The sequence below is a fragment of the Aspergillus caelatus genome, assembly GCF_009193585.1.
Source record: "Aspergillus caelatus strain CBS 763.97 unplaced genomic scaffold BDV27scaffold_261, whole genome shotgun sequence".
NCBI classification, from domain to species: Eukaryota; Fungi; Ascomycota; class Eurotiomycetes; order Eurotiales; family Aspergillaceae; genus Aspergillus; species Aspergillus caelatus.
Window position 1 is genome coordinate 26,742 of NW_022475524.1, and position 23,053 is coordinate 49,794.

General features: G+C 49.9%; 9 protein-coding genes across 9 annotated transcripts; 7 read left to right on the forward strand and 2 right to left on the reverse strand.

Moving 5' to 3' along the window:
- Nucleotides 1–1,860: 1,860 nt before the first annotated feature.
- Nucleotides 1,861–3,632, forward strand: BDV27DRAFT_53958 (Zn(II)2Cys6 transcription factor). Its single transcript, XM_032076886.1, has 4 exons — nucleotides 1,861–1,922; nucleotides 1,990–2,607; nucleotides 2,656–3,058; nucleotides 3,111–3,632. Exons 1-4 carry the CDS (start codon nucleotides 1,895–1,897, stop codon nucleotides 3,589–3,591), a joined length of 1,530 nt encoding a protein of 509 aa, XP_031922553.1. The 5' UTR covers nucleotides 1,861–1,894; the 3' UTR covers nucleotides 3,592–3,632.
- A 40-nt stretch (nucleotides 3,633–3,672) lies between these two features.
- Nucleotides 3,673–5,409, reverse strand: BDV27DRAFT_162604 (carbon-nitrogen hydrolase; the record flags this gene model as incomplete). The annotated part of the gene is made up of 2 exons (XM_032073418.1): nucleotides 3,673–3,930; nucleotides 4,372–5,409. The coding sequence occupies 2 exons, from the start codon at nucleotides 5,407–5,409 to the stop codon at nucleotides 3,673–3,675; spliced, it is 1,296 nt and encodes a 431-aa protein (XP_031922554.1).
- Nucleotides 5,410–5,838: 429 nt separating this feature from the next.
- Nucleotides 5,839–7,337, forward strand: BDV27DRAFT_53968 (phenylacetaldoxime dehydratase family protein). The gene has a single exon (XM_032076887.1). The coding sequence runs from the start codon at nucleotides 5,973–5,975 to the stop codon at nucleotides 7,056–7,058; it is 1,086 nt and encodes a 361-aa protein (XP_031922555.1). The 5' UTR covers nucleotides 5,839–5,972; the 3' UTR covers nucleotides 7,059–7,337.
- A 644-nt stretch (nucleotides 7,338–7,981) lies between these two features.
- On the forward strand, nucleotides 7,982–9,677 carry BDV27DRAFT_53976 (putative MFS transporter). Its single transcript, XM_032076888.1, has 2 exons — nucleotides 7,982–8,246; nucleotides 8,303–9,677. Exons 1-2 carry the CDS (start codon nucleotides 8,125–8,127, stop codon nucleotides 9,444–9,446), a joined length of 1,266 nt encoding a protein of 421 aa, XP_031922556.1. The 5' UTR covers nucleotides 7,982–8,124; the 3' UTR covers nucleotides 9,447–9,677.
- Nucleotides 9,678–10,553: 876 nt separating this feature from the next.
- Nucleotides 10,554–12,962, forward strand: BDV27DRAFT_162607 (transcription factor domain-containing protein; the record flags this gene model as incomplete). The annotated part of the gene is made up of 4 exons (XM_032073419.1): nucleotides 10,554–10,621; nucleotides 10,695–11,390; nucleotides 11,468–12,302; nucleotides 12,354–12,962. The coding sequence occupies 4 exons, from the start codon at nucleotides 10,554–10,556 to the stop codon at nucleotides 12,960–12,962; spliced, it is 2,208 nt and encodes a 735-aa protein (XP_031922557.1).
- Nucleotides 12,963–13,246: 284 nt separating this feature from the next.
- Nucleotides 13,247–13,953, forward strand: BDV27DRAFT_54001 (MAPEG family protein). The gene has a single exon (XM_032076889.1). The coding sequence runs from the start codon at nucleotides 13,305–13,307 to the stop codon at nucleotides 13,728–13,730; it is 426 nt and encodes a 141-aa protein (XP_031922558.1). The 5' UTR covers nucleotides 13,247–13,304; the 3' UTR covers nucleotides 13,731–13,953.
- A 356-nt stretch (nucleotides 13,954–14,309) lies between these two features.
- On the forward strand, nucleotides 14,310–16,400 carry BDV27DRAFT_149558 (HET domain-containing protein; the record flags this gene model as incomplete). Its single annotated transcript, XM_032071076.1, has 2 exons — nucleotides 14,310–14,481; nucleotides 14,569–16,400. 2 exons carry the CDS (start codon nucleotides 14,310–14,312, stop codon nucleotides 16,398–16,400), a joined length of 2,004 nt encoding a protein of 667 aa, XP_031922559.1.
- A 643-nt stretch (nucleotides 16,401–17,043) lies between these two features.
- BDV27DRAFT_149559 (beta-glucosidase H) lies at nucleotides 17,044–21,014 on the forward strand (the record flags this gene model as incomplete). Its single annotated transcript, XM_032071077.1, has 5 exons — nucleotides 17,044–17,103; nucleotides 17,159–17,245; nucleotides 17,782–17,878; nucleotides 18,547–20,563; nucleotides 20,612–21,014. The coding sequence occupies 5 exons, from the start codon at nucleotides 17,044–17,046 to the stop codon at nucleotides 21,012–21,014; spliced, it is 2,664 nt and encodes an 887-aa protein (XP_031922560.1).
- A 1,113-nt stretch (nucleotides 21,015–22,127) lies between these two features.
- On the reverse strand, nucleotides 22,128–22,745 carry BDV27DRAFT_136066 (uncharacterized protein; the record flags this gene model as incomplete). The annotated part of the gene is made up of 3 exons (XM_032068679.1): nucleotides 22,716–22,745; nucleotides 22,398–22,667; nucleotides 22,128–22,341 (listed from the first exon to the last, which is right to left on the reverse strand). Coding segments are annotated over exons 2-3 (343 nt in total), but the record flags the coding sequence as incomplete, so codon positions are not given.
- Between the last annotated feature and the right edge of the window lie 308 nt (nucleotides 22,746–23,053).

Here is a 23,053-nt window from a genome sequence, read left to right on the forward strand (position 1 = left end):
TGTGGACTTGCTTGGTATAGCCTTATCTTTACTTGTATTGACTTCTGCTGTTAAGTTGGGAAATTTTCTCTTGAGGTTTTCTCTTCCCCGGTAGAGCTTTTAGCGCTGTAATTCTCCTGTATGGTAGAACAAAAAAGAGAAAAAAAAAAGAAAGAAAGAAAGACTACTCACCAGTAGGAGCTTTTCCCCGAGAAGATTATGGGGTATAACGATACTTTCTGTACTCCCAGTTAATATTGGGCTACGGGTATAGTCACCAGGGTAAAAGGTTGTGTTTCCTGAACTATTATCGACACCTTTCTTGACTCCAATCCAGAGGCACAGGGCTGCCTCTCCATCCTCGCCCGCAGAAATGAAAAAGTTAAATGATTTTGGCTCCAGATCATGCGGCTCGGATTTTATAGAAGCTCCAGCCAGATATTACTCGACGGACGATGCTTGCATGAAATGGCCTTCAATGTGTATCCTCACACCAAGCAGTTTATTGACCACTTCCTTTGCATCATCACCGACAGCGACAGACTGTCATGTAGCTGTGCGCATATTGCTAACGATACAGTACTACCGGCTGCGCATGATTTTCAACTTTCCCTTAATTGCGTACTTTCTGATCTTGCTCGCAGATGGTCTAGCTGCGCCTCAAATACTCGGTCGCTTGACGGACAGACTGCCTCAAGTATTGCAGAACGACTGGGACGCGGTACGCAAACTCTCCGGGATAATTAGTTGCCTTAGCACGACTCACAGGACATTCGCCAACACGTTCGCTGCATGGTATACATGCAACTATACCAGTATGGTAGTATATCCAACAGCCATGAGGTCCCTGGCTGACAAATAGGTTAGTGTTGACGGCGACCTTGCATTACTTTGCAATGCTTATTCTCAAAAAGCACGACCCGGACGTCTTCGGTACCGCGTCGGTTGCTGAGATGCGACAGGAGATAGAAGAATCTCTGAGCATCATGAAGTGTATTGGCAAAAACAGCCTGATGACCCAGAAAGCCCGCTGCTGCATCGAGAGACCGCTCACAGTTTTTGATACACTGGGTATCCTTCCCTCTACTGTGACAAATTTTCTTCTACATGCTGGAGACAGCTAGTACCCTGTGCGTAGGAGACCATGTTAGAGTCGCCCCCACCGTCTCTCTAGATTTCTGGTATACTAACTGCATCATGTAGAATATCGGGCCGGCTTCAGACGAGCTCCTTATGCACTTCAGCCAAGACGACTTCATCGATCAAGACCTGTCATTCCTTGACCTGTACTCTCGCCTCCCTCTGTACGAATAGTCTATTGTGCTTAGTGCGCGTGACGCCACTAGTTCTTTTCTACCTCAGATGATGTCTATATATTGTTCATGACCATGGTGCTAATAACAACAATGGAAAATAGTCTAAGACGTCAAAATCCTGGGTATCTCTGTATTTTTTGTAAACGCATAAATAGCAACTGTATTACCCAGCCTACTACTTGCGCAAAGCTAAAATCAGCGCTCTGAGAGGGTCAGAGGGCCTATCCCTAGTGACAGGCTCACCTCATGTGAGTCCTCAAAATCCTAAGCTAACCAGAGCAACAGCCGAACCAATCGGGTTTCAGGCTGCCGTTTGTAGGAAATTTCCACCGAACAGATATCTCTCAGCTGCTAGAGAGAGCATACTACTACATAGCACGCTAATCCATGCGGGGGAATCGTGGATCAAAAGCTGGAAAGGGGAAACTGTGGGGGAGACGATATAAGATTATGATATCGGAATATCCTTAATCCGAGGTGATAAGATAAGATCGGTAACCAGGGTAAGGTCGGATTTCCCCACAAGATAATCTCCAGCATTCATTCAAGCTTTCCTACAATGCCATTTCATTCTATACCAGTCTGTAACACCAGACTAGATGAGCTCCAGAAGTGTTAAGCCTCGAGGTGCGCTTTCGGACAACGTTGTCTTTTCCCAGGGCTTCGAGGTCATCCGGCTAACGTGCTCTTGCAGGGTGTTTTCAGTGTACCAAGCGACGGATTGTCTGCGACGGCGCCCATCCTACCTGCTTCAAGTGTCAGAAAAAGGGGATTGAATGCTCGGGACTCGGTCGGTTCCGCTTCTCCTCAGGCGTAGCTACACGCGGGAAACTGAAAGGATGTGCGATTCCTGCCACAGTGCCGCCGGAATCGGAATCGAATAATCAGTCACCCACGGGGCTTCCAAGACCTCAGAAGATCCGATGGAAGGATGATGGCCCAAAGCGTACCAAGCGGAAGCCTGGAACAGCAGCCGCAAAGGCTAAAACATATCCGACCGTAAATGAGGGGAAGGATGGCCAAGTTTGGCTTGATTCTGGGTCTCAGAAAAAGTCCGAAGTGCCTCGTGGCAGTGAAATCCTAATAGCACCAGATACACCAGGTGAAGAAACTCAGTTCGAGTCACTCAAGTATTCTGATGGTGCCACAAACCAGCAAGGTCGGCTGGAATGGCAACAAAGTTCCGACCCTTCCGACGCGGATGAACGAGAACGTTGTCTTGACAGGCCGTCACCAGCTCCGAACTCGTGCAGCACAGTGATTCCATGGATTCCATCATTAGGTCCTGAAGACCGAATGTTCCTTTCGCATTGTAAGATACACCTCTCTCAGCTCCTACCCAGCGACTAACACGTGCCAGTCGCCAGCGAAGTAGCTCCAGTCATGGTCATCTTCGATCATGTTTCCAATGGCTACCGGGACATATTCCTACCTCTAGCATGCGAAGATGAAGTCCTACGTGGGGCGATTCGAGTTGTGGCGGCTCAGCACCTGGCTCTACGACATCCAGGTTTCCAAGACATGGCAGAAATTGGCCGTGCAGCGATCATTTCCCGACTTCGACGCGATTCTTTACAGGCAACCTCAGACAGCATTGTTAATCTTCGCACGTGGGCAATCCTCATTGTGCTCTTAGTAGGTGAAACCATCACAGGCAGTCCCCAGTACTCTCATTTGCTGCGCACGCTACTCTCCCTGATGCCGAGCCTCTGTCAAATAGAGAAGACGTCAGCCTATCGCTTTCTTATACAACAAACCCACATGTGAGTCGGCAGTGCCCTGTATTTCTCGGATTGACGCTGATGACTAGTACAGGTTTCAGTTCCTCGGACAGCCGTTACTTAATGAAACCCAAGGCATGGATGCCCTAGGCTTTCACCCGGATCACTACCTCGACTGGACCGACTATGAACTTCCCCCCGACTCCAGGCACAATAGGGTTCTTTCGGTGGTCAGACAGGCCTTTATAGAAGCTTCCCAAATTTACATCCTCCGAGCTACTACCAAGCACGACCTGTGGAACCGACTCGAGAGCTTGAAGCAGTTAGTGTCACGCGTCGACCCTGACGAGGAAGGTGCTCATGCCCTTGTTTGGGTGTGCTTCATCGCTGCTGCGGATTCTTCTGACCCAGAACACCGGCACTATTTCACCGAACGGATGAACCAGGTTTTTGCAAAGACAAAATTTGAAAATATTGCTGCAGCTGTCCGGACGTTACCAGACATCTGGGCACAACAAAGCTCCAGCCGGTGGACGTTGAACTTAATTCAGCTAACTCCCACACTTATTATGTAAAGGGTTCTCAATCTTGGATCGGATTTTATTACGCTCTTTTAGTAGTACGATACTTCCGGGACAGAGTGGGCTTCTAGTTAGTCAATACAGGCCGCCAGATGTCCGAATTTCTATGGGTCTGTTGGAGGAATCCAGAATCTCCGGGAAGGCAATCATGTCGCAGCCTTTCTTGGCGGCTTCGATGACCAGATCGCAGGTCTTCTGCACGGCGACAGGCAAGTCAAAGTAGCAGCCTTCAGCCCTCACAGCGGCGACGCGCACAATGTGAGAGCCGGGCGTGGTCACGGGGAAGGGACCTTGCTTAGTGGATGCCATTGTCGCTGTTGGGCTTTTGTTGGACTTATGCCTGCTTTCTTAGTTGCTCGTTCGAAGGCCTCCTGGCAGGGACGAGTCCCACGGGCACATATAAACATTGTTCCAAGCTGCTGGTTACGGTGCTGTCTAGGGTAGGCTTGGAGGGCTTGGGGCTCCGAAATTGGTCGCCAACGAAGATATCGGCGAGGCGATAAATAGCCGCGCTACTCCCTTTCGTTCTGTGATAAACTTGGCTCTGTCAATCATTTCCAGGCTGTTTATATGCGTCCGGTTTTTGGGTTGGGGGACTAATGCTAGTTATGCCTTTGAAACATAGAGATAATATGAATAAATGATCACGGTATTTGCGTATTTATTGGTCATTGAATAAGATTGTGGCAGTAAAAGCCTGGCACATGCTGACCGAAGCTACCCCCAACTGCTATTTGATTCTGTCTTCTAATCAACTACGCGAGTAAATCGTACTGGTTGTTGACGGGTCCGATTTACTTGGAGATTGAAGACGTCCATCCGCTGGTAGCCACCAGCGGTATCGTGATATTGTTTGCCCTCAATACAGTCATCCAAATTAACATCAGCGTACAGGACCCCTTCCTGAGCCTGGAGGAAATCGGCAGAATGGGAAGCTGAAGTAGCTTCGTCTATCACGAATCCCCGTATCGGTGCCCCAGTCGGGTCGAGAAACATAGTCGCTGCTCGCTGGGATTGCTCCATGGACTGTTGGAGACTAGATGTACTGGACGCAATCATATCAATCGCATCGCGTCCCAACACCGCGGCGCAGAGAATCCCGAAGCATTTCGCTTCGAAGCAATGGGCTGAAGCTCGGATTCTGTTCGCGGCGATATTGTCATAGTTTGGCCTTTCTGCCGCGCCGGGCTGTGGATTGTGCTCTTCCACGCCGGACTGCGATGGCGACCGGGTCGGCCATATGGCTGGCCAGGTCGAGATATGAATCTGCTCGCCCTGGGCGATGAGAGCATATCGAGCCAGAGGATTGGTGTTCTCCCCACAGATAAGAGACCCAATCTTCCCAAACTTCGTATCCGCAACTCGCAATCCGTAGCCATCCCCCGGCGACCATGTCAGCTTCTCAAAAAAAGTTGGCACGAGTTTCCGGTGATGGACGAGAACATCTCCCTGATTGTCGATGATCATATTTGAGTTAAATAATGTTGCACTACTCGTGCGGGTCTTTTCCGAAAAGCCAAGGCTGATTATGATGTTGCACTTCCTCGCGGTCGCGCGGACCGCTTGTATCTCCTCCCCGTCTGCGTGGATGGATTCCCGGACCATCCGCTGGAAGAGGTCATGGTTCTCGGTCGGTGGGCGCAGGGCGCTCCAGATGGGAAATGCAGATATGAAAGATTCCGGAAAAGCGATGAGGTTTGCCTTGTTTCTAGCGGCCTGTTCGATCAACCGGATTGCTTTGTGAGTTGTTTCATGAGCTGAGAGAAAGATGGGGGCGACGTGGGCAGCAGCAAGTCTAATTTGAGTGGCCATTATGACTGTTCGATGCTTAGAGACGTATTTAACGAGGAGGCAAGGGGTGCTAGGATAGTATATATAGCAAAGACCATTATGCTTCCCCAAACCTACCCCAAGCCAAGAAACTTAACTGAGCAGCGTAAGAGGATCTCCTTTGCACTGTACTCGATCCACAGCAAAAAGAGATCGTTCTCTACATGACCCTATGCCGACAAAGATGCGAGCAGTATTACTAACTTCAGTGAAGAATCCTTTTTACCGTGTACAACGAGGGCTTGGGGAGGTCACGACTCAACATCAATCAAGATGGCCTCGGTTCGGAACATCTCCGTTTCCGGCCTCCAATCGGGTCTTCCGGTCCGTTCCGCTCCCGTTCCGCTTTCCTTCCGCCACTGACATGTTGACATCCAGAATTAGAAGGCTGAAGATCTCGTCACCAACCCCAGTTGCTCCACTGTTGAGAATGGATCCATCAAAATCCACTTGATGTAACCTTATGGACTACTAAAGTAGCGTGCTCCCGTCAGTGAGGAGCGTCTGTATCGCAAGTGATTATCCCACCTCTTACTCCGCCAGTTATGGATTGTCCCGCCAGAAGATTTCCTCTGCGTCGACCAGCTAATCATGTTCCCCCTATACCTCGATGGTATACCCACTTTGGAAACAGCATAGATAAAGTATTTACTGCATACATTGGAATTCAACGACATAACGGACTCGATACTGGGCTGACGCAGTGCCTCCCAGCGATCGAGCTCTGGCTTGCTGAAGACCAGAACAACGCGCCTGCTGCGGTGGAGCGTTTTCGGGTCATTGACGGTGACGACACCCCAGAGTCACTCGTTTTCGTATGCTACTGGGATGCGGAATCAAAGTATGAGGAGAGTATCAATCGATTGAATCTCACTCAACGATACCAAGAGCTCGATAAGTCCGTTCAACCGACAGTGGGCCTCTGGTGTGAGAGGTTTGTCAGTCATGTTTCTCGTCTGGAGACAAACTATTCGGGAACAGACTATCTCCCTGGCCTGGCTCGTCTACCGGGCACAAAGACCGTAGAGCATTCATACTCGGCATACTGGGGCGCCGCTCGGGATCGAATCCCTGATTCGGCATTTGACCTCTTTGAGCGGGATGTGAATCCCACAGGGGCAGCTGTTCCTGACAATATCTCGCTCTCTTTGGGCAAGCGCCTCAGAGGTACCAACGTCCATAATGTGGTGCATATACGGACTGGTCAATTCTGGAACAACTGCGACGACGACGAAAAACGTTCCTACGAAGAGAAACTGGAACCGACTCTCCGGGAAGGGCTGGCATACTTGTGGCAAAACCCCGCCGAGACGGGCTCCATGGGACTGAGGTACCTATCTAACGTTCCTACGTCTTCGCCCCATTGGACAGGGCAGTCAAACGAATCCTGCGTGACTGGATTCTTCAGAAGCCTGGCTGATCTGGAAAGTTGGGCCAAGAAGCATCCATCGCATCTGGCCATATATACTGGTGCCATCCGCCATGCAAAAACTTTCGGGGATAAACGGAAGTTTCGGACATGGCATGAGGTTTCAGTACTAAAGTGCGGCGATGCGCAATTTGAATACCTGAATTGCCTTTCAGGCACTGGCATGATAAATTGTATACCCCTCACCGAGGTTAGTGATTAACGTCTGAGATATCGAATCTACGCAAATCGCACAGACCATTAATGTTCTTTGCTGCATACTTTCGATCTACTCGCCGGGCGCTTCATTATGCCAAAAGGCTCTATATAACTCTATGCGCTTGGATGTCAGTGGGAAAGACAGGCCAAACAGGGCAAGCTTGTCTTTATGTGGGCTGTACAGGCAAAGTATGATACAGGGTGAGATAGATACGGTTAAAACTATATCCTTAAAGTCTTCATGTAGCTCTCCGAGTTCCCTATGAAAATCATCATTAATGACAATCGTCTATGCCAGGCTAGCGTCATCCGACCCAATCCAGTAGCTTAACACAATCATCAAAGAAGACTTTTGCTTGGGCAGAACAATGTCAACCCACAACACAGTCTTAGCTTCCTACACATCAGGTACGTGATCCATGCGCAATCACAGCACTTTTTCCGGCATTAAGAAAGCTTGGTCAATTGGGTGTCGGAAATGTACAGTTACCCATGGACATATCCGATAATGATCTGTACATCCAATCGGAGGTTGAACATTGACCTCCAGCTTGACTTCACAAACATCGCTTACGGTTGGACTCCCCCGCAACCTGCTTGGCATTCCATTCTTGGCGGCAATTGTGTTCTCAGTGGGGAATAGTGTTTGGACTGATTTACCCCGGATTATCTTGATGCGGAGATGTGGAGACATAGGAGCCTCCGTATCAGCACAAGCCCACGAGCTATTGAGATATAAAAGCAGACATCTCCTTTGGTTGACATGCCCATACTCTGTTAGCATTGTCAATCAAGGACTGTTCTTTCTAAGAAGAAATTCAGCCGCAATGGCAGACTCGCCTCTTCGTGCTAGCACTAATAAAGATAATACCAACCATGTCGAGTACCTGGGGGACCCTGAGAAGCCTGCATCGGCTACCCCACAGTATGACAGATTTGGATCGTTCGCCAAAGTCGACCCCAAGGAGATTGCTTTGGTGAGGAAGATTGATCTGTACATGATGGTTTGGTCCACCCTAACTCCCTGGAAATTGAACCATTTTGACGATTACTAGCCAATCCTTTGGCTAATGTACTTCCTCAACTTTCTTGACCGCAATGCTATGGTGAATGGCAAGCTCAACAGTCTCTCTGAAGACTTAAACTTAAAGGGGACGGAGTACAATACCTGTATTAGCATTCTCTTTGTTGGGTAAGACCACAGCGATGGCTCCGTCTATGATACATCAACTGACCCTACGGACCTAGATACCTTCTTGGCCAAGTACCTTCCAACATGCTCCTCAATCGAGTTAGGCCTTCCTGGTTTATGGCTGGGTTCATGATGGCCTGGGCGATTGTCTCTACTCTCACATGTCTGGTCAAGGACTACCACAGCATGCTCGTCTGTAGACTACTGCTCGGCTTCGTCGAAGCACCGTTCTACCCTGGGGCGCTTTTCATGATATCTTTATTCTACACCCGCAAGGAGGCGACCACCCGCATGGCTATCCTCTATACCGGCAATATGCTCGCCAGTGCCTTTTCGGGTCTGATTGCCGCCGGTGTCTTTGCAGGCCTTGATAAGAAATACGGCCTTGCAGGGTGGCAATGGCTTTTTCTCATCCAAGGGGTGGTAACTGTTGGGGTTGCTGCTGTCGCCTTCTTCGTTCTCCCCAACGCACCCCGCTCAACACCATGGCTCACCACTGAGGAGCGACAGCTTGCCGACGAACGGATCAAACGAGACACTACGCAGAGAGAAGAAGGCACCAGCACGTGGGTTGGCCTCCGCCAAGCCTGTATGGATTACCGCACATGGATCTTTGCCTTGATGTGCAATCTACATCTGTCGGCGAACGGATTCAAGAACTTCATGCCGACTGTGGTAAAGACACTTGGTTTCAATTCCACGATAACACTGGTCCTCACCTGCCCTCCATATCTTGTGGCTACATTCACGTCCGTCGCAGTGTCATGGTCATCGGGGCGCTTCAATGAACGTACTTGGCATGTTACAGTTTCAAAAGCCCTCGCCATTGTTGGATTCGCGCTTGCCTGCGGGACCTTGAATATTGGTGCGCGGTACTTCGCCATGATTCTATTTGTTGGTGCCACCTATGGTGTGAATAATATCAATATCGCGTGGACTGCTGCGACGCTGGGCCAAACAGATGAGAAGAAGGCTGTCGCAATTGCCATTACCAATACCTTGGGTAATCTGGCCAGCGTCTATACGCCATACCTTTGGCCTGACAGTGACGCTCCACGGTTTGCCCTCGCAATGTATTGCAGTATCGGATTCTCGGTCGGGGTGGTCATCCTAGCTTGGGTCATGCGAATAATCTTGGCGCGAGAGAACAGAAAGCTTCGCGAAGTCGACTCGGGAGTGATCAACCTCTATGCCTATTGAATTAAAATGAGATTTAGTCTGTTGCGCGCGTTTAGTGTGATAGTATTAAGGGAGACACATCTTGCATGGCTGGAGATCGAGTACGAGTACCGTTAGCATCAAGCCGAAAGGCGGACAATTTTGGGAGCGCCTTGTAGCGAGAAATGTACATTGCTTCGTTGTCATTATTCTCCTTTCCTACTTACACTACCACTAGTTCGTACATTTGATTTCTGCTGCAGGATAATAAAACTTTTTTCAACACATAGGACTTCAGTACAGTGGCGAGTTAGGGCCGGAAAATCCCAACCCCTCTTGCTTTTCCGGATTGTTTTCCGGTAACCCGGAAATGATAGTAACAGTGGGCTATGGGGTTGGCGATAGTCCCCCATGACAGTGCCCCAGTTGCTTGTTCACCAGCAGACAAGGAATCTTTGACGTTTGAGTCCCTACCTTGAACCGGGTTTATTCAGCACATATTGACCGAGGTTAAATTTGGCTTCGGTTGTACGCTTGGCTCTGTTTCTGGGCTACAGCATTTAAACTGCATATTTAGGCTACGATTTGGAAAATACAGATCGGAAATAGCAGAAAGTGGCCCAGACTCTGTATGTTCACATCTAAAGCTATCATAAATCTCTAGCTATTACGGCAACCTTAATGGTGTTTGCGAATGACTCCGTACTAGCTTGAAAGAAGTGATAAGTAGCCAATACTGATTCACGTGAACTTGGGTATAATAGGTTTTATGCGAAAGGTACTCGGCAAATTGGGGGGATTTGCATGTTGGCAGTAACAGTCACCTTTCTCAAGACAGGCTTGCTTTCCCATGGAGCTGTATTCAACACTTCCGATTTGACTCGATGGCTGGGACGAGATAGGGATGGATCACCTTGTAGGATCCTCCGCAGTGTCTATAATCAAACTCCTTGAGATAATTGGACGTCCCGTCCCTTCCAAGGCTGTTAGTTCCCACTGGCTTAGGGCTTGACATGAGGATAATTGCGGGGTTGAACGTCCTCCGGAAAACCACCTTGCTTTGCCGTCCCGTAACTCAACCTCTGCCCCTTTTCCATTCCAGATATATTACCTCCTTCATTCGGATATACCACTTTCTTCTTAATTTTGATGGAGGCGACTAGTGCTCGTCCGAAGAAGCGCCGATGCGTCAAAGAGCGCGTCCGTGTCACCAGGGCGTGCGACGCTTGCAAAAGGCACGTTGAAAGTCCGGTACGATATCCGAGTTCAATGGGACTAACATTGATATAGGAAAAAGCTGCGCTGCTCAGGTACTCTTCCGTGCTCTCTGTGTGAGCGTTCTAGTCAGAGTTGTGAATATACCACAAGCTATACAAGAGGGAAGGTGCCACCGATCCCAACGCTCCATCAACCTAAGGGCAATAACAATGTTGCCGACCGCCATATACAAGAGAAACCAGCCCCCGATGTAGATCGGATGCCCGCATCCCCGGATACAGAGGTGATAGAAGGTCATTCGGCGTCTCGTGTCGATGGGGACGCCAGTAACCTGCAGTCGCGGGACTCCCCGGAGCCGCATCAAACTGACATGGAAGGTCATTACGTCGGACCATCCTCAGGCGTCTCGTTCTTGCTTCGTATTCAGAAAAGGCTGCATGAGAGCATCGCATTTCCATTGAATACACCCATTTTCAGTTTTGGCGATGCTCCTCTACCAAAATCGGACCCTTCGTTCCTACTTCTGCCCAGCAAGAATGAAGCTAAAGAGCTATGCAATAGATACTTTGACTTTGCATTTCCCACGCATCGGTTCCTGCACCAGCAGCAAGTGGAATGCTGGCTTGACGAATTTTACAACCGTCTTCAGGAGCCTCACTCTCCTGGGCCTGGAGAACGGGAGATTAGAGCGTTGCTCCTCATGGTCTTCGCACAAGCATCACAGTATAAGCCGGAGACTGGTGGTAAATTGGAGGATTCACGGATGAGGTCTGTCAGCAGTGCAATGCGTTTTCTCTATTCAGGTTTTCCGAGTACGGCTCTGATCCCTCATCATCATTCAACAGTGCGGTCTACTTTGGTGCGTCGGAGCACCATCTAGCAGCGGAGACTGGTCCCGTTCGCGTCACCAGTGTGCAGGCACGTCTGGCACAATGCTTCTATCTTCTTTCACATTCTCGCATTAACCACTGCTGGAGTCTCTTCGGTACCACCGCTCGTCTTGCTATCGCCATCGGCCTACATCGGAAACGTCGACGCGAGCACCCGAGTACAGTCAACCTTGTTGAACAGGAGTGCTCAAAGAGAGTCTTTTGGTGTGCGTATAGCTTGGACAATTATCTAAGTGCTGCTTTGGGTCGCCCTCGCATCTTTCATGATGACGAGATTGACCAAGAATTCCCTGAGATTGCCGAAGATCGGCAGATAACGCAGACGTCCATCCTTCCACCAACCTCTAGCTCTCAGAGCATTATGCTGGCCCCTGTCTACCACGCGAAGCTATCCAAGATTATCAGCGGCGTATTACATGACTTATACGGTATTCAGAGGTCCACCCTGACGGCACAAGCCTCGGCTGCAGCCAAATACGGGGCTGAAATGGCACAATGGCGAAAGGAACTGTCTGAGTTCCTGGATCTTCCCAATGTGAATATAATGAAGATTACCTATCAACGACAATACACTGTCTTAAATCTCGCCTTTTATCATGCACAGATCTTGCTATATCGCCCGTTTCTCTTGAAGGGCTTCACACTCCTCACCAAAGAGCCTAGTAGGCGGAACGATAAGCTGCAGGGAACGATTGACCAGAATATTAAGTCATGCTTGGAAGCAGCAATGAAGGTTGTTTCTATTGTCCATGATCTGTCTGCAAAGGGAAGGATGTACCGAGCTTTCTGGGTAAGAAACCCGAACATTCAGTATCAGTTGAAGGTCTGACAGGTGTTGAAGTTCACCCACTATTATGCCTTCTCCGCCATTGTTGTGCTCTACGTCCACTACATACGTAGTCGCTCTCGCCAAAGTACAACTGATGCAGATACCACGTACTATATGGCTGGAAAACAAGGCCAAGACGACTTGGCATCATGCGGGTCCCAGTCATCCTTCTCCCAGCGTTATGTTATGGTCTTGGAAGAGCTTCGCAAGGAGGCGCAAAAGGCTACAATCCGGGGAAGCCTGGAATCAATCGACCACCCACCCACAGATAGGCCAGATCTGGGCGCAACCGAGAGTGGAACATCAAGGCCCGGAGAGCTTAATCAGTTAAGGAACATGGCTGACTCTCAACATACCAGAGTATACCCAGTAACAAGCGACAGGCTTGATGATTTTCCCAGCTCGGCGCAAGTATCCTATCATGGGGTGCAGCCTGCGGGTTCATTTCAATTTCCGTCAGCACCGCAAGAGTCCGAAGTGGGATCCCTACAAGGTATCAGCCCAGAGTCTTATATCGCTGATCTGGCTAGCTGGAGTGAATTTGACTCTCTCGCTGCGACTGGTCTGGGAGACTTTGGTAACCTCTTTCCCTTCGATGTTCCCCCAGGGCTCGAAGGCTAAGTAATCTATCTGCTTGCGGGCGTTTTCTTCCTTTACTATGGAGTTCTCCGCATTGCAGGCCTTTGTTTCTAGTGATACTATTACAGATTTTCATTCTATGCCTTAGTCCAAGAGCGATCTCCTATAGAGCAATATTCTCTCGTCTCCACTTTTTGGTCCTTTTTACCTCGTATAGTCAAGGCAGAAACGTTTCACGTCAGCGGATCAGGTGACTGATATCCGAGGATATTCATTGATTATAAATGCTTCCTCGGCCCGCACGTTTTTTCTTGCTGATGCCAGAATCAAAATCCAAATCCCACCTTCTCCTTCCAACACACATTGCTTCAATTCCAATCAAAGATGTCCACCGGCCAGGTATCTTCCCTTTTGGCGCCTGTCGTCGCCCTCAATATCTGGACTTTCGTCATGGAGGGCTGGATGTACCAGGCACGGATCCCAGTATATTCCAAGTTGAATATCAAAAACACTATAACGAAGCGCGAACTCGATGCGATGACGCCGGCGAGTGTCCGATGGAAGGGAGACAATTACAACCATCTCATGGAACAACCAACCCAGTTTTACGCGATAGCCCTCGTATTGGCCCTGGCCGGCAAGGACGACAAGATAGACATTCTCCTGGCATGGTCCTATGTAGCCGTTCGAATTGTGCACAGCCTGGTGCAGTCTACTAGCAACCATATCATGAGCCGGTTTTCCATATTCGTGGTTTCTTCGGGGATCCTGGCAGTTATGACTGGACGGGCTGCGTTGCTTGTTTTCTGAGGATTAGGGAAACATGTACAGGATCTGTGACTTATAGATGGCAGTCCGAGGAAGAATAGTGAGCATTTGGGGAAGCATGTACAGTGGTAATTTTGTAAGGTCTAATCTTTGTGAGGCACACAATCTCAACTCTTCTCCATCAGTTTTGCCTCGAGATCAGCGCAGGAAGCTAAGGCCGATCAGATGGACAAAATAGGGTTAGTGTGAAACTTCGTATACGAGGATTTGTAAATTTGCCCACCCAAATCAATTCATTCCTTGCCAATCATGCATCCCCTCTGTTCTCGCTGCAAGACCATCCCGCTCCATGACCTTCTCCAACAAGGCCATCTCCTTTGGAAGGAGTCAAACGAGCCGCAGTCGTCGTGGGAAATCCCATGGTATTCATCTCTAAGTGAACTGACTGCGTCGTCGCCGTCAGACTGTGCGCTTTGCAAGTTGGTCCGTCAAGGCTTGGAGACGTCGTTCGAACATGAAGCGGCACAACAGGAAGCCCGTGGAGAAGTTCCTCCGACAAGCTCTAAGGAAACGGACACGAAGGATCCTCTACGCAAGTGGGAAGGGTATCTGGAGTTCCCCATGATCATGGAGCTGGAACTCCGCTCATCTCTATCAACTGAAGACGATGCGGAGGACTGGGACATCTCACAGCGTAGCGAAATGGCCAACGCCACCCTCACTATCACAATCTCGTCGGGAGTCTCATGGGGTCTAACTCTCCAAGCCGAGTTTCGTGTAGCGACCGATCATGGTATGGAATTTTAGCAATCACCATTCCTCTGAAGTTCGACTCAATCTTAATCCTTCTTAGACGACCCTTTGGCGGAAATGATCTTAGGCCGGACTATCGCACAATCAGCTGACTGTGAACAGGCGTTTTCGGTCATCAATTCTTGGATGGACTCATGCATCAATGACCATCAGATGCAATGTGCAGACGCCTCGCACCCACCACTACTCCCAACTCGGGTAATTGATGTCAGCCCAGTGGGGCTTGATGTAGGATTAGTATGCCTTCGAGATGACCAGAATAAAGTTGATCGCGCTGCTCGTTACGTTGCTTTGAGTCACTGCTGGGGGAAATGCATTCCATTCGCAACAACGACTGAGAATCTGGAGGATCGCAAGCGAGAGGTCCGTATCGAGGACATGTCTCAAGTCTTTCAAGAGGCGGTCCTCATTACACGTCAGCTTGGGATACGGTATCTCTGGATCGATACACTTTGTATTGTCCAGAACGATCGGCATGACTGGGAGGTTGAAGCCGGCAGAATGGCGAAAGTCTACATGGATGCCTTCGTGGTGCTCGGAGCGTCAAATTCAAATGCGGATGATCAAGGTTTTCTTGGCCCTCGAGCTCATCCGGGTTCAATTAACTGGACGAAAACCCTTCACAACGGACGCACCAGCTGTTTGGCTCTGTCCCTACTACCTCCAGCTGGAGAGCGATGGACGTCTGGCCGGGATCCGGTCTCATCAGAGCCACTCCAGAGCAGAGCCTGGTGCTTACAAGAGCGGTATCTCGCCCAGCGCATTCTACTATACGGTGCAAGACAGCTCTTCTGGGAGTGTCGAGCTATTAGCCGGGCTGAAGATGGGGATCTAAGACCGGGTAATCTCCATAATCTGGACCGTCTTAAAGGAACGGCATCGAACGAAAGGACCATATTTGGCCCACGCCCAGATGACTACTCGGAAGTCAACTATCGAGGATGGTACGAAATGATTGAGGAATACACCCAGCGTTCCATCACGCACCAGTCGGACCGATTCCCTGCATTATCAGGTGTGGCAAACGCAATAGCGCAGACATCCAGGGACGTCTACCTTGCTGGGCTCTGGAGGAAGGGCCTGGTCGAAGGTTTGCTATGGTGTGCAATGAACCGTGATGAGCCGCTCAAGAAGCCAACGTCGTATCGTGCCCCATCATGGTCATGGGCCTCGGCCGAGGGACCTGTTCAATTTATTGTATATCATTTTATCGAGAGATGTAGGTGGAAGCGTGGCATTGCAGATTACGAGCAACTAGCAACATTCGTGGACTGCGATGTCAAGAAAGACGGGCCCGATTTATATGGCACTGTCAGCGGTGGGTATCTTCGTCTGCATGCGCCACTCTTGCCAGTCAAAAATCTCTATCCTGCAGATGATAGGCCTCCATTGTCCGAGTTGCTTTTACCACCTCTGCGAAATTCGACCGTTGATCAAGTGGTGGAAATGGAAGTGGGAAAAGAGTCTTTCTACCTCCACGCGGGATTTGACATGACACTCGAGCCAGTATTACCCCAGCACGAGTTGTTTGTACTCTTCCTCGCTCGCCTTCCAGATGGTAACCATGGGTTTTCTCCGTTCATGGATCACCGGTTCGGATTGTTGGTTAGACGTACGGACAAGGACAGTGACGTCTATGAGCGAGTTGGTATCATCGACTCCCCAATCCTGACAAAGGATACGTCTGGGGGTGCTTTGATGACCGTCCTTCGCCTTTTGGAGAAATCGCACCGGTTTCTGGAGAGATTCTCGCCTTCTGTGGGCAAGATGCCTGTCTTCAACCTGACACCACGGCTGTTCGTCCCGAAAAGAGTCCTGGCAGAAGAACCTGAGGAAGAGATGCCCCCCGATCCACTGCCCGAAATAAAGCAGCACTCAGTCTCGGTTACTCTTGTATGAGTTTAAAATCTTCTGCAGGAGTAGAGAAAGTTCAGCTCAGACTATAACGCTTATGACATGTGCAATGGACTCTGCTATTGGCGTAGTTTAGCAAGACTTTCCTGAGCAGCTGATCGTGGTGTCTGGCATGGCTCGACTATGGGATGAATTGATAGGTAGACACCGCTGCAACTGTCGCTGAGATCATTCCCCATACCTTTTTCTAATTCTGCATAGATTAGCCTAGTCTCAAAGGGCATATAAAAGCCGGAAATGGTCTGTACGGACGTCGGGTAGAATGCAGCCCGTGGTCGTAACTTGATAGAAACTACAAGCTTTGTGTATGCGGAATTTACGTGTTGCTTATGGAGAAACAACGCCCTACTACCTAACATCTAAACTAACCTTAGTGGCATCGCTACCTCCCCATCGTTCAGGGTGATCCAAGGGCTAGGGGCTATTCCACAGGGAAGCCCCCATCAACGAAAAGGCCCATATCCAGATTCTATAGCAAGCCTCCCTCCAAGTGTAGCACCAGCCATTTCCGTCAGCCAAGCCACTTCCCGCTGCTCATCTTCAGATTCATCAACGCTTATAAAGCGAAAGCGCGATCAAGGCAGTGCGTTTTCCCTTGCCTTCCATCGTCAAGAGGGTCAGTGGTGCTATGTCTCAAGGGTTAGTAACCCTCTCATCACCAAAGACGCCATTGCCAACACTGCCATGGGTATCTTGTCCAATGCTACCAGATCTGAGATTGTCGTAGGTATCGCATTCGACAGACCTCCCCCGACCAGGTTTCACCGCCAACAATGAATGCGCGATTGGGGGGTCATTGTCCACTCGATCCTGATGGCCGTTCGGGATGGGTTGACACTTCGGGTAATTCGGCGACAGGCCCTACATGGTGGAGCGATCGGCAGCGATGGTGCACAAGGGATCGAGTTTTGCATTTCGCGTATTGTATGAGCGATGCGGAACGCGAGAGTCAACAGGTTTCGATCGGGGTGATAGTTCTAATCTTAAATGATAGCGCTGCAGTCAGTTTCATTCAGCCTGTTCTTAATCGCGTTCATCAATGCGCGCTGTCATTGCTTATAATGTTAGCTTTTGCCGACACGCGTGCTGTCTGGATCACATCGCTATGATAAAGACCTCAGTGACATAGTTTTGCCACAAAGCCGATCGTCGCGTCTCGCGATAAACAAATCCAACGGGGCCGGAATAATGATAGTCCGCCATATACTGCAGTTCCCAAAGCCGGAACAATTTCCCATATAGCCTGTCTTCAGTAACAATTCTCTAAGAAGTCCTTGGTGTCAGATCTTTTGATCCAATGCTGTCCTCAATCCTCCGAGAGCTCTTGGGGTTCCTATTGTAGACCGAGGCTTAAATCAGAATATAGTTAGAAAGCTCAGTGTCAATGTATGGTTGGAAGATATATATCTTCTCTCGGAGAAATGGCAGCGATCAGCAAACTTATGGATATCTTCCGGGAATAGGTCTTAAAAGCCTCTACGAGTATCTCAAGGACAATTATTTGCGTTACAGAAATATCCGTGATATTTCTTGCTATCAAACTATGTTTTATTTAAGTTTGAGGGTCATGGAGGTGAGCTACATCGATATCGATCCAAGCTGACTTCAGTAGCCCTAAGCCCTACATCATATCAGGGACGACGCTAGCCGTCTTAGGTAAGGACCTTTGGTAGAACCCGTGATCCGGATAAACATCATCGCAGTGGCACGCAGCTGGAAGGTAACTCCCAAGATGAAGGCATATACTCGTACCGTGATGGGGCGCCTGTCTTGATGCCACATGCGGGGTCAATAATTCTGAGACTGAACCCCCACGAATTATCCATGAATGACAGTTTGACGTGCGGAGTCCGTCCCCACCCGACGGGATCTCGGGGCGAGGGCCGCCATGTTATCCACTAGGATGTCGATCTGCCGTCAGGGTATTTATTGATACGGCTTGTTCGTTGGATGTACTCGTAATAAAACGAGTCGGGTCCATTCCTAGAAATGTGTACTTAGACGCGAAAATGACATTGGACATAGATAACGTGCTCTCCCAGATCACGCAGGAGGACAAGATCGCCCTTCTCGCAGGTTATCTCACCCGCCCCGATCATTAGGCCGAGAGTCAGCACTAATACTAAGCCAGGCACCGACTTCTGGCATACCCACCCCATTCCCGAACTGAATGTGCCTTCAGTTCGTTCCACCGACGGCCCCAATGGTATAAGAGGCACGAAGTTCTTCGCCGGTGTGCCGGCTGCCTGTTTGCCCTGTGGCACCGCCTTGGCGTCGACTTGGGATCAGGATCTACTGCGTGAAGTGGGAGTCCTGATTGGAAAAGAATGTCTGGCAAAGGGGGCGCACTGTTGGCTTGGTCCGACAATCAATATGCCCCGATCACCATTGGGCGGCCGGGGATTTGAATCTTTCGCGGAGGACCCGCATCTCGCCGGAGGAATGGCTGCCTCGATGATCACAGGCTGTGAGAGTACCGGGGTCATCTCTGCGGTAAAACATTTTGTGGGCAATGACCAGGAGCATGAGCGCAGGGCTGTGGATGTTCTTGTCACTCAACGTGCGTTGAGAGAGATCTACCTGCGACCTTTTCAGATCGTAGCCCGTGACGCGGGTCCTGGGGCTCTGATGACTTCCTACAACAAGATCAACGGCAAGCACGTCGTGGAGAGTAAGGAGATGCTGGATATGGTCCGTCAGGAATGGAAGTGGAATCCGCTTATCATGAGTGACTGGCTGGGAACTTACACCACGATTGACTCAATGAACGCCGGTTTGGATTTGGAGATGCCGGGTCCGTCGCGGTATCGAGGCCGATATGTGGAATCAGCCGTGCAGGCAAGGTTGATTAAGGAGTCCACCATTGATAGTCGCGCACGAAAGGTGCTTGAGTTTGTTCAGCAAGCAAGCAGAGCACCGGTATCCGCTGTGGAAACTGGAAGGGACTATCCGGAAGATCGGGCGCTGAATCGAAAGTTGTGTGCCAACACTATCGTGCTTTTGAAGAACAAGGATGATCTTCTACCCTTGCCCAAGACGATCAAGAAGATTGCCCTGATCGGCTCACATGTACGTACTCCAGCGATCTCCGGTGGTGGCAGCGCTTCCCTGGAACCGTACTATACCGTCTCATTGTACGACGCTGTGAGCGAAGCTCTTCCCCACACCGAGATTCTTCACGAGGTGGGCGCTTATGCGCATAAAATGCTACCTGTGATAGATCGGCTCCTTAGTAATGCCGTGATACATTTTTACAACGAGCCCGTAGGGACTAAGGAGCGTATTTTACGCGCCACACAGCCGATGTCGAAGACCGCCTTTCAACTTATGGATTTTAATGCGCCAGAGCTCAACAGAGGTCTATTCTATGCGACGCTAACAGGTGACTTTACGCCAGATGCGTCGGGTGTGTGGGACTTTGGCCTCACAGTCTTTGGCACCGGTACATTGTACGTCGATGACGAACTAGTCGTCGACAATACCACGCATCAAACCCGAGGGACGGCATTCTTCGGCAAAGGAACGGTACAAGAACTGGGATCGAAGGCTCTCAACGCGGGCCAAACCTACAAGGTCCGAATCGAATATGGATCTGCGAATACTAGTCCTATGAAAGCAATCGGCGTGGTACACTTTGGTGGTGGTGCAGCGCACCTTGGAGCATGCTTACATGTCGATCCCACAGAGATGGTGCGTAGTGCTGTCAAGGCAGCTGCAGAGGCGGACTATACGATTCTCTGTACCGGATTGAATCATGAATGGGAGTCCGAGGGATTTGACCGCTCGGATATGGACCTTCCGCCTGGGATTGATGCGTTGATCACCTCTGTGCTGGATGTCGCGGCAAACAAGACAGTGATTGTTAACCAGTCCGGGACGCCAGTGACGATGCCCTGGGCTGATAAGGCGAGAGGGATCGTTCAGGCCTGGTATGGAGGTAATGAGACGGGTCATGGTATCGCGGATGTGATATTTGGGGACGTCAACCCATCCGGCAAACTGCCACTATCGTGGCCGTTGGATGTGAAACATAACCCAGCCTACCTGAATTACGCCAGCGTGGGGGGAAGGGTGCTGTACGGCGAGGATGTCTATGTTGGATATCGGTACTACGAGAAGGTCGGCCGGGAGGTGTTATTCCCATTTGGGTATGTGTTTATTTTGTCATGGTGTTGGACTTTTTACTAATTATGCAGTCACGGCCTTTCCTATACGATCTTTACCGTGTCCCCGGATGTAGTATTCTCCCAGGAATCCTTTAGACCCGAGGAACCGCTAACGGCTGCTGTACAAATCAAGAATACTGGCAAGGTAGCTGGAGCGCAAGTCCTCCAACTGTATATCTCCGCTCCTCATTCCCCCACACCTCGCCCGACCAAGGAGTTGCACGGATTTACCAAAGTTCTTTTGCAACCCGGGGAAGGAAGAGTGGCCCATATTCGCGTGGATAAATACGCCACAAGCTTCTGGGATGAAATCGAAGGCATGTGGAAAAGCGAAGAGGGTATGTACGAAGCTCTGATAGGTACATCAAGTCAAAATATCTTGGCGAAGGGAACATTCAGGGTGGATCGGACGAGGTATTGGCTTGGATTATAACCAGTGATCTATACCCTTAGCTTAGCCGCAAAGATGATCCACTCTGGATAATTTGAACCCATTTACCCAGACTTTAGCTTAATGCTGTGGGGGCACCAGCGAGCCGATCTTTTGACACAATCCGGGGTAAGCAGGTGATCCTTTTTTCGTATAAGACAGTCCCTCCAACCACTACTCACTCCTAATCTATAACACCCCAGGCCCTTAGGCCCCTCTTGGCAGTCGGTTAGGGAGATTTCTCCGGCTTAAATGTAGAGATACCCGGAGCGATTGGTGGAATCCCACTTAAGTTCCGGTGTGCTTTCCACTCAGAGGCCTCGGTTGCTGCCTCTGTCCAAGGGTTTCTCTTCCCCACTGGCCAACAGCAAATGAGTGTATCTGAGACGATCACTGGTCGTGGTAATGTCCGTCTCGTATGCGGTAAGAGTCTTTCTTGGCTCGTCTTGGCTCGTGCTGTCTTTGTATATTAGATATATAAAGAAGATCTGCGTCTAGATCACTCCCATTGTCAAAGGTTAAGGACTCCGGAAGCCGTCAACATGGTTGCAGTGGGAAAGAAACGAGAAGAAGACGTGGCGGACCCGGTCCTGGCCAACTTGCTGGCTGAGGACCGGATCCCTTGGTACAAGAAGCCCAACCTGAGACGGTTATACTTCATCCTCTTCCCCGCGTGCATGGGCATTGAGATCACCTCGGGGTTTGACTCACAGATCATCAACACAGTGCAGATCGTATATACCTGGAATAAATGTTAGTGTCTTCACTGCTAAAAGAAATCACTTACTGACAAGATATATAGATTTCGGGCGCCTAACTGGTGATACCGTTGATGGTAGGCCCGAGTACGAGGTTGAGCCCAATCTCAAGGGCTTTCTAGGAGCGGCATATTCCCTTGGGGCTATCCTTGCTCTACCCTTTGTCCCCTGGATTAATCAACGTTTTGGAAGGAGATGGACGATTATGTTCGGGTCTTGCATCAGTTTGGTGGGTGCGTTACTACAAGGGTTCTCGAACGGAGGTAACTATCTTTGACTCGTTGAAGACATCGCGTGCTAATTTGAATAGTTGGAATGTACATAGTAGCGCGCATGTTACTTGGATTCGGAATTCCATATTGCATTGTGGCTGGATCTTCTCTCATCGGTGAACTCGGTTATCCCAAGGAACGACCAATCCTCACGTCCTTGTTTAACTCATCCTATTTCATCGGCCAAATCGTGGCTGCTTCCGTCGGTTTGGGCACAGTCACTATCGCAAGCAACTGGGCGTGGAGGATCCCGTCACTGCTGCAACTGGCTCCTGCTATGATCCAGGTGGTATTTGTTTTGTATGTGCAGGGTCGCGCTGAATCCCATACTGGCAATATCTCCCTAACGTGTATAGCTTCCTGCCGGAGAGCCCTCGATATTTGATCAGCAAAGACCGACACGAAGAAGCCTTCGACATTCTGGCCAGATACCATGCTGAGGGAGACCGAAACTCCGTTATCGTGCGCGCGGAGATTGCCCAGATTGAACGGACCATCAAGCTCGAGCTCGAACAGGCGAAACAAAGCTGGTGGGACATGTTCCGCACCGCGGGGATGCGGCGTCGGATGCTCATCTCCGCGTTTTTGGGATTGTTTACCCAGTGGTCCGGAAATACATTGATCTCGTATGCCTTATTTCCTGTGATATAGCGATCGTTGCTGATTATGCCTAGGTACTATCTTAGCGACTTGCTAGATATGGTCGGCATCACTGACGGAGTGACTAAGTCCAAGATCAACATCGGTATTGCTTGCTGGGGATTGGTCACTGGTACAACCTTAGCCCTCACGGCGCCTCTGTTCAAGCGGCGGACGATGTATTTAATCTGTGCCACATCGTTGCTTTGCGTGTATATTGGGTGGACTATTTCCATGGAGCGGTTCTTGACCACAGGGGTCAGGGCTTCCGCGATCTTGACTATCTTCTTCATCTTTGCCTACTCCCCGGCATACAACCTGGGCTACAATGCTTTGACTTACAGTACGTCCCCGTCTATATTCTGCTGAGCAT

Excerpts from the sequence above, each read along its gene's own strand:
- BDV27DRAFT_53958 (XM_032076886.1), top strand. The coding sequence starts at position 1,895 with ATGAGCTCCAGAAGTGTTAAGCCTCGAG. Across the intron at positions 1,923-1,989 it reads CAGAAGTGTTAAGCCTCGAG|GGTGTTTTCAGTGTACCAAG; the intron begins GTGCGCTTTCGG and ends GTGCTCTTGCAG. Across the intron at positions 2,608-2,655 it reads CCGAATGTTCCTTTCGCATT|TCGCCAGCGAAGTAGCTCCA; the intron begins GTAAGATACACC and ends AACACGTGCCAG.
- BDV27DRAFT_53968 (XM_032076887.1), top strand. The coding sequence starts at position 5,973 with ATGGATTGTCCCGCCAGAAGATTTCCTCTGCGTCGACCAGCTAATCAT.
- BDV27DRAFT_53976 (XM_032076888.1), top strand. The coding sequence starts at position 8,125 with ATGTACTTCCTCAACTTTCTTGACCGCAATGCTATGGTGAATGGCAAG. Across the intron at positions 8,247-8,302 it reads ATTAGCATTCTCTTTGTTGG|ATACCTTCTTGGCCAAGTAC; the intron begins GTAAGACCACAG and ends CTACGGACCTAG.
- BDV27DRAFT_54001 (XM_032076889.1), top strand. The coding sequence starts at position 13,305 with ATGTCCACCGGCCAGGTATCTTCCCTTTTGGCGCCTGTCGTCGCCCTC.